An 8,910-nucleotide genomic window follows, 5' to 3' on the forward strand; every position below is an offset into this window, starting at 1 on the left:
CAAGGACAGAGGAGTCAGCGTGGGAGGATGATGACATGTTTTTGGAGCACGATTACTACAACAGAATACCAGGAAAAGAACCTCCGCTGGGAGGGGTCGTTGACTCGAGGCTTAGGGTGCCAGCAGCCATGCCGGGCCACATCCACTGCGTACCGCAGAGCAAAGCAGCACAGGTATCTGCTCGGCTCCGCACAACCTGTTTCACATGGTTAAGCCAGGAGTAGGTGGGATAAAAAAGTGATGCTAGATGTAGATGATGTTAAAATAATGGACTGAATTATGGAGCTCCTTTAATATATTTGCACTGTATCTAATCACTGGACCCAATATGGCTCTTGAGAAATGACTGTATATATGGGAGGACATTGTAACAATGGAAAAAGAGTTAAGCCATAGTGTCTCTGAGGCCCTTGGTGTGCTGGTTGCGGTACGATTATATCAACCGTGTGTTAAATAATTTCATATTACATGGTGTGTTGTAGGGGGGCACGATGGCTTAGTGGTTAGCACGTTCGCCTCACACCTCCAGGGTTGGGGTTCAATTCCCGCCTCTGCCTTGTGTGTGTGGAGTTTGCATGTTCTCCCCGTGCCTCGGGGGTTTCCTCCGGGTACTCCGGTTTCCTCCCCCGGTCCAAAGACATGCATGGTAGGTTGATTGGCATCTCTGGAAAATTGTCTGTAGTGTGTGAGTGTGTGAGTGTGTGAGTGAATGAGTGTGTGTGACCCAAGGTACTGTAGTTTGGGTAAGCGGTAGAAAATGAATGAATGAATGAATGTTGTGTTGTTTGATGATAATTAAAAGCACATGCTTGATGAGACGGTTGACTGAAGAGACACACATGCTTTCCAACACACACCTGATGGATTTACTGTCAGAAAGCTAGCAAATGGTAGACCAATCAGTCAAGACTCTAAAATCTTCTTATTCAAACCAATATGACCACACTTTATCATTTACCATCTGAATTGCCACTTTAGGTAATGGCAGTCCTCTTGTTTATGACCAGTATGGGTGGTAGAGGGATGGACTGTTATTCTGTACAAACATTCGCTCCACGGTACTCCACGCCATCTCTGCTTCTACAAATAGAATTTATGTATTACTGCAAATCACCAGACTCTGTACTCAGTTGTAAGTCATCAGTTGCCATTCCGAGTACTGGTTGACCAGGAAGTAACCTGTATCAGTGGGAGAAGTAACAACAAAGCATTTTTTTTCTGTAGCTTAAACAAAACATTCTGGAAAGATTTTAGTGTTTTTCTGCATCATTTTAGATGAGGTGAAGGAGAAGCAGTGTGCACTTTACTGTCTTCAATCCCAGCAGTAGTCGCTTCATTTACATGAAGATTAAGTATAAGATTAAGCCACATCTAGCCAGCAAAGGTGGCTGTCACTCGTGCCACCCAAAGTCATGAACAGTTGTGGCTTGTAGTATTTCTCCAAATTTTGCACAAAATGGCAAGAAATGGCTTGATGTTGTCCACTCATATATACAGTCATGGGTCTTGAGTCAGAGGTTTCTTTCAAAGTCTGAATTCTGAATCACATAGCTATCCATAGCGAGGAGCAAAGGAAGGAAAATCATGGGCATGTGTGAACTCATGTATGATGAAAAGCTAGATAGAAAGCTCTGACCTCCATGTGTGTTACACTGCAGAATAAGATTAAGCAGTTCCAAAGGTTATAGATGGTTGGCTGGCTTCTGGTGTCTTGCTGGAAATGTGCTAAGCCTCCACCCTTCTCGGCTGGTAGCTTTTGTATGAGAAGGGACAGCTAGCGGGGAATTAGCAGGTGACCAAATTGAAGAGAAATTTTTTTGGGATTCTTACCTGACACATACAGTATAAGGCATTTATCCAGGAGTTACAATATATAGTATCTATTCCATTTGGAGTACAGTTTCAAACTGATTCCAGTTCTATGCACTTTTGTAGTCTGGCTCTACAGCTAAGAGAGACATGCCCTCACTACCTGCGACTCAGCTCTGTTACGAAGTGCATTGGGACATGGAGAACTGCAGTAGCTCAAGTAAGACATCCTTCATTTAGGGGTGAAATGGAAAATACTGCATGATATTGTTCTGGATTTACATGGTAATTTCTATGTACTACATATAGTGCTAAGCATTACTAAAAAAATGAAGAAACAGGCCTGTTAATGATTAACAAATGATAGTAATTCTAACATAGTTTTCTCTATTGTTAAGCACTTTTATTTTAGCTCATTAATATACTATTAAGCTCTTTTAAGTCACTAATAGTGACCTAGCCATTTGGGCTAATGTTATTACTAGGAAATAAAGTAACTAGAGTAATTACTAATTACATTAATTAATCATTTAAAATGGGGTGTACGGTGGCTTAGTGGTTAGCACGTTCGCCTCACACCTCCAGGGTTGGGGGTTCGATTCCCGCCTCCACCTTGTGTGTGTGGAGTTTGCATGTTCTCTCCGTGCCTCGGGGGTTTCCTCCGGGTACTCCGGTTTCCTCCCCCGGTCCAAAGACATGCATGGTAGGTTGATTGGCATCTCTGGAAAATTGTCTGTAGTGTGTGAGTGTGTGAGTGAATGAGTGTGTGTGTGCCCTGCGATGGGTTGGCACTCCGTCCAGGGTGTATCCTGCCTCGATGCCCGATGATGCCTGAGATAGGCACAGGCTCCCCGTGACCCCCGTGACTCCCAAGATGTTCAGATCCAGGTCTACCAGAGGCTGATCAGCCGGCTTGAGGCCCTCCATTAATGGCTATGCCCAAGGTCAAAACCAAGAGGTCCTCCCCGCTCCACTGAGGATGTTAATCTGCTCCATGTTCCACTGAAGTCATTCCCTGCTCCTCCAGAGGACATCATTGTAGAACCCAGATTCCTCATGGGCACCACTTCTATCTTCTGCTCTGCCTCGGATGTTACTATACCAATCCGACTTCATGTCGGACGATGCTCCACACTCCATCGCTCCTTCCTTTGCTATGTGGTGTGCGTTGCTCCCTCCTCTTGCTGTGTAGAGGACCTCACTCCCTCTCTGGCTCTGTGGAGAATGTTGGTCCCTCCTCTGGCCTCATGGAGATCATCAGCCCTTCCTCCGGCTCTACGTTTGGCTTTGCTCCCCCTGTGGTGGCTGTCGCTCTGCACTCCTGCTCCACCTTAATCGGTGGACCAGACCTCGGCTGTGTAAAGAAGATCGCTCTGCCACAATACCTGGTGTGGGGCAGTTCTTTATGGTAGAGTGGCTTGACAAGAGTAAAATACATATGACAGGTGTGAGGAGAAGATTCTCTAGCCCTTGTGTGACAAAATTGTAACCTTTTAGGGGTGACCCTCAAGTGACACCAAAGACCATCTATGGATTTATATGACAGATATTTCCCAAGCAATCCGATTAAGCTTGAAAGAAGATTGAGAGAAACTGCAAGAAGTCTTGAAGCTATAACTGCTACCAAGGATGCAGCAAACCAGTACTGAATAAAGTGTCTTCAGACTTAAAAGATTCAGTGAAAGTTTTCAGTATTTTTGTTATTATGGGTTATTGTGTGTAGAAGTACGTTTAATTTACTTTAACACAAAAATGCATGCAAAGACTTTCTGAAGATTTTCTTTAAAATACAATATAATAATAAAAAAAAACACCTCTGGATATTCAAGTTAAAGACATAGTAAACCTGTGTTTTGCATGTAAGTTCAACATTTAAATAATGTTCAAAAGAGAATCCATAGTTGTGTGGTTGTGTGTTTCGGCTGCAGACAGAGATGAACGGATTGAACCAGTCGATAACGCTTGATGATTCTCACCCACTCATCTTCTACCGCTTATCCGAACTTCTTGGGTCACGGGGAGCCTGTGCCTATCTCAGGCGTCATCGGGCATCGAGGCAGGATACACCCTGGACGGAGTGCCAACCCATCACAGGGCACACACACACACACACTCTCATTCACTCACACACACACACACTACGGACAATTTTCCAGAGATGCCAATCAACCTACCATGCATCTCTTTGGACCGGGGGATTAAACCGGAGTACCCGGAGGAAACCCCTGAGGCACGGGGAGAACACGCACACTCCAGGGTATTATATATGTGCCAAAACCTGGGAAGACTATGATGGTGCCCTGGATGACTCCACAGTCAAAAGACTTTACTGTATCACAAAGTGCCTTGCCATCCTCCAACAAATATACAGGTGTACCCTGGTCCACATGTGGACGATCCGGGAGCCTTTTAAAAGCTTTTCCAGCATGTGGTTGTTGTGTGAGAATGGCTGTTGGAGAAATGGGCTCTGTGAGTTCTCCCCTTGCTATCGCCAGCTTCCCACCCTGCATCTGCCACCACAATATTCCAGTGTCACCACAGATATTTTCAGTCAGTGCAGCTCATCAAGGTTGCAGCAGCTGCTGAAGGACTAATGTACCTAATGGTTGAGTTGTTAGAATCCAATCTGTCTCCTGAGATTTCCAAAGCATGCTTGCACAACAAGGTTCTACATATTGTAATCCTAGTTCACTAATAGCCTCAGCTATCCTGAAGCATATCTTGGAGGATAGGACTTACTACTTGAATCTCAGGATTATTGATCGCTTTTTTCTTAATTTGAATTATATATATATAAAATGTATAGAATAATTGTATACTGTGCACCACAATCTATTTTTTTTTCACTTCCAGGTGTGACATCTGATGGGTATTTGAGAGCAGATGGACATCCTAATAGTAGCCAGGATTATGAGGAGCACCTGTATGTGAATACACAGAATCTGAACAAAACAAGACCACCACGAGATGCACAAGGAGAATGCAGCCCTGAGAGCCCCCCGAAAGACATCTTCGACATGAGTACGTTTCATCAAAAACCCTAGTCAGGTCTACCTAAATGCACACGTGGACAAAATTATTGGTACCCTTCCATTAAAGAAAGAAACACCACATTGGTCAGTAAAATAACTTGAAACATAAGTGACTGGAAGTATTGTAAAATTAACTATCGAAAATCAGACAGCAATTTCTGTATCTCTTAAGGAGACTTCTGCATATGTCGACCGGTATTTTGGCCCAGTCCTCGTGAGTAAACTGCTCCAGCTGTCTCAGGTTTGAAGGTTTTCAGCTCTTTCCATATATGTTTAGTAGGATTTACATCAGGCCACTTAAAAAGCCCACTTAAAAAGAGTCCAGTGTTTTGTTCTTGGGTGTTTTTATACTTTCTGTGCAGCAAATTTCACTCCAGAAAGCCTTGATAGTCTTAAGATTTCCTCGTACCTTGCACAGATTCAAGACACCCTGTGCCAGATTCAGCAAAGCAGCCTCAGAACATAACTGAGCCTCCTCCATGTTTCACAGTATATACAGTGTTCTTTTCTTTGTATGTTTCATTTTTGCATTTGTGTACATAGAGAAGATGTGACTTGCCAAAAAGGTCTAGTTTTGACTCATCTATAATAAAGGACCTTCTCCCAGAAGCTTTATGGCTTGTCAATATGCATTTTAGCAAATTCCAGTACCGCAATTTATGATTCGCTTTTAACAGTGGAGTCCTGCTTGGTCGTCTTTCATGAAGTCCACTTAAGCTCAAACAGTGATTGATGGTGCGATCTGACACTGATGTATCTTGGCCTTAGAGTTCAACTCTAATTTCTTTGGAAATTGTCCTGGGCTCTTGGTCACCATTCGTATTATCTGTCTCTTCAATTTGTCATCAATTTTCCTCTTGCAGCCATGTCCAAGGAGGTCGGCTACAGCCCCGTGGACCTTAAACTTCTGCAACTGTACTCATAGGAACTGACTGACAGGACTGACTGATTACATCTTTGAAGACACATGTGATGCTAATTAAAGGACACACTTTACATGTCCCTTTGGTCAAATTATTTTCAATCCTTTCTGGGGTACCATCATTTTTGTTCAGGCCAGTTTCATTTGTTTTTTTAAATGCTTCCATTAAACCACAATTCAAAAGCAATGTCTGATTTTCCATGTTTATCTATTATTACTTTTGTTAGTTTCGAGTTATTTCGGTGATTGTGGGTTATTCTTTTTTAATGGAAGGGTACCAACAAATTGTGGGTTATTCTTTTTAATGGAAGGGTACCAACAAATTGTGGGTTATTCTTTTTTAATGGAAGGGTACCAACAAATTGTGGGTTATTCTTTTTTAATGGAAGGGTACGAATGTGTGTATTTAATTACTAATATTTAATGTTTTTTTTTTTTGTTGTTGTTGTTTTTTAAAAATGTACAACCTATACAAAAAATAACCAGTCAGCCTCTATCTACGTTGTCCCCAGGACCTTTTGAAGATGCTCTGCGTCTGCATGAGGCTGGTACTGTGTGTGTGCTGGAGGACAAGTGGCCAAGTCCACCACACCGCAGAGCCCCTGTAGCCCCTACCGAGGAGCAGCTTTCTCGAGAAGCCTGGTATCATGGCCGAATGAGCCGCCGTGATGCAGAGAAGCTCCTGATCCATGATGGAGATTTCCTAGTGCGAGACAGTGCCACTAACCCAGGCCAATATGTACTGACAGGGATGCACTGCGGCCTGCCGAAGCACTTGCTCCTGGTGGACCCAGAGGGAGTGGTGAGTAAATGGGTTATAGCATATTGGTCATGGGCTAGGGAACCATGGATGTGGTGAGTTTACGTGTCATAGAATGGGGCATGAACACCCAGTAGTTTCTTTTGTATTTTAAAGCTCAGTGTATTCAAGTAAGAGGGCAATTCACTTTCAATTATGACAGAGATCATAATACAAGAAAAGTACTAACCATTTTTTCTTATTTTGTTTTCTTTTGAATGGTCAGGTACGTACTAAAGACATGCTGTTTGACAGCATCAGTCACCTGATCAACTATCACCTGAGCAACAAGCTGCCCATTGTAGCAGCGGAAAGTGAGCTTCATCTCCAGCAAGTGGTGTACAGAAAGCAGTGACCGCCAATCAGACAAGGGTGTAAATGTGTAAATGAAACACTTTCACTTGCCTGTCTTCACTTAAGGAACACATAGTGGTACAATTTGATTGTATTTTATTAATAACAGACATTCAACCCTTAAAACACTGTAAATTAGTGAAATTGCCCCTAGGTTTGAATGAGTGGGTACATGATGCCCTGTAATGGACTGGAGTCTCATACAAGGTGTGATCCACACCAAGTACATCACACCTAGTGTTCCCTGGATCCACTGCAATCCTGGACAGAATATAGTGTGTACTGAAAGCGATTGAGTGTAAATTAGTATGAATTCTGTTATTATTCTCAGGTTATCAATGAAGCTAGGCATCGTTTTTTGCAGCCAACCCTGGGCCCCTACACCTTTGCCTTAAACACAGATTCAAAACTTTTATTCTACATTATACATAGGAATGGAGCAAAATGTCCATCAGCACCTTATACACAACTGGCAGCAGAATTCAGACGCACATGAAAAATGTGCTGATGTTAAATTATACCAAAAAGGCACAAGATTGTAACTGTGTTAAAAATGTTGGTGTAATAATTTTCTCAGGATGCAATGTCACAGTGCTGTTTTTTTCTGTTTATTTCTTTACAACAAATGGTCCCTAGATTTGGATAGAGAGTAAAAGCTAATTTTGAAAGCGATTAAATTCCCCATAGACTTATTCATATTATTGGTTTGAATTGGTTTTCATCCAGTTCATCATTTTATAGGACCTCTAGTCACAAACAGCTTTAATCTATGATCATCATAAATGCAAGTTTTTATTCGATTATCCTCCTGTCCTTGGCATGGCTCATGAAAGTAAGTGTCACAGAGAACAGTGAGAATATGAACCCTCAAGGCATTTTAAGGCAATGAAGAGTGTTGTAGAGTTAAGGGTTTTTTTGTTGTTGTTGTTGGTTTGGCCATGTTCTTTGTTCAGAATAACCATCTAGCTGGCTAATACTGCAAAGTTAGCTTCAAAACACAAAGTTGACACCGTGCCAAGTTTATTTGGTGTGTAGTGCACTGTATAGGAATGGATATGACGTGTCGCCATCGACAAAGGAGGCTAATACGGGCTAAGCTACAGTATAGCTATGATTAACCTTCTGTTCTTCTGACAGAGATACAACTGTTTTGAATCCTGTTTGTTCAGTTCATCTCCTGATTGGAAGACATGCAAGATATAAATATCAATTATTCTTTGCTCAGATGTTACTATTGTTTTATGAGATGTACAAAAGAAGGATATTTTGAAGGTGGATATATCGTGAGATGTGTGTCCAGTTGTGAAAGTCATGGTCTATTTATTTTTAAAATCATTACGAGCATCCATAAAATGACACGTTTGAAATATTTCAAGCAAGAAAAAAAAAATGTTACCCAAAAATATTATGGTATTCGTTTAGTTTCACTCTGCATTGGTATCACTCTCTTCTCCAGGTCTGTCTGATATAAAAATCAGTGTGGATGATGGTTCCTGCAGAATTAGTGGCACTGCATGAGATTTAAATGCCGGTTTGTTGTGAATCCGTTCAGCAGCCTCTAAGCATATTTATGTATCCTTTGAGGCCATTTAAATAAAAAAAATATTTTTTGTCGGACTTGTTTGTCATGTATTATTATTAATATATGAATTAAATGGAGTATCAACCCTGATTTTTGGTAAAAATTTCACTTATTGATCCAGGAAGCTTCACTTCAGTGTAAAGACAGAAATTAATTTATGTATGAAATCCACTTGTGACTATAAAATATTCACAGCTTTAATATTGAAGGTTTTTTTTTTTTGAAAGATTGATGTGTTTCTGGATTCCAGAATCCAACACACACTTTGTGAGTGCCGCATATCATGACCTACTGTACAGTACGCCGCATGTTATGTACCTGATTGTGGCTGGGCCACAATAGCAGGGGGTTTGAGTGTGTGCTAAAAGATGAAGAACCATCACTCAGACAAAAGAATTCAAGCAAAAAAAAG

At 41.6% G+C, this 8,910-nt stretch overlaps 1 protein-coding gene across 1 annotated transcript in view; it reads left to right on the top strand.

Annotated features, from left to right (window-relative positions):
• Positions 1-7,923, top strand: part of shc2 (SHC (Src homology 2 domain containing) transforming protein 2) — a 14,411-nt gene extending 6,488 nt beyond the window's left edge. The window contains exons 8-12 of the mRNA XM_027152150.2: positions 1-173; positions 1,936-2,029; positions 4,663-4,830; positions 6,276-6,565; positions 6,789-7,923. The exon at positions 1-173 is cut by the window's left edge and continues 5 nt beyond it. Of these exons, the coding sequence (XP_027007951.1) occupies positions 1-173; positions 1,936-2,029; positions 4,663-4,830; positions 6,276-6,565; positions 6,789-6,917 (854 nt within the window). The 3' untranslated portion in view covers positions 6,918-7,923. The remainder of the gene's footprint in view (positions 174-1,935; positions 2,030-4,662; positions 4,831-6,275; positions 6,566-6,788) is intronic.
• Positions 7,924-8,910: the final 987 nt, after the last annotated feature.

The sequence above is a fragment of the Tachysurus fulvidraco genome, chromosome 2 (assembly GCF_022655615.1).
Source record: "Tachysurus fulvidraco isolate hzauxx_2018 chromosome 2, HZAU_PFXX_2.0, whole genome shotgun sequence".
NCBI lineage: Eukaryota > Metazoa > Chordata > Actinopteri > Siluriformes > Bagridae > Tachysurus > Tachysurus fulvidraco.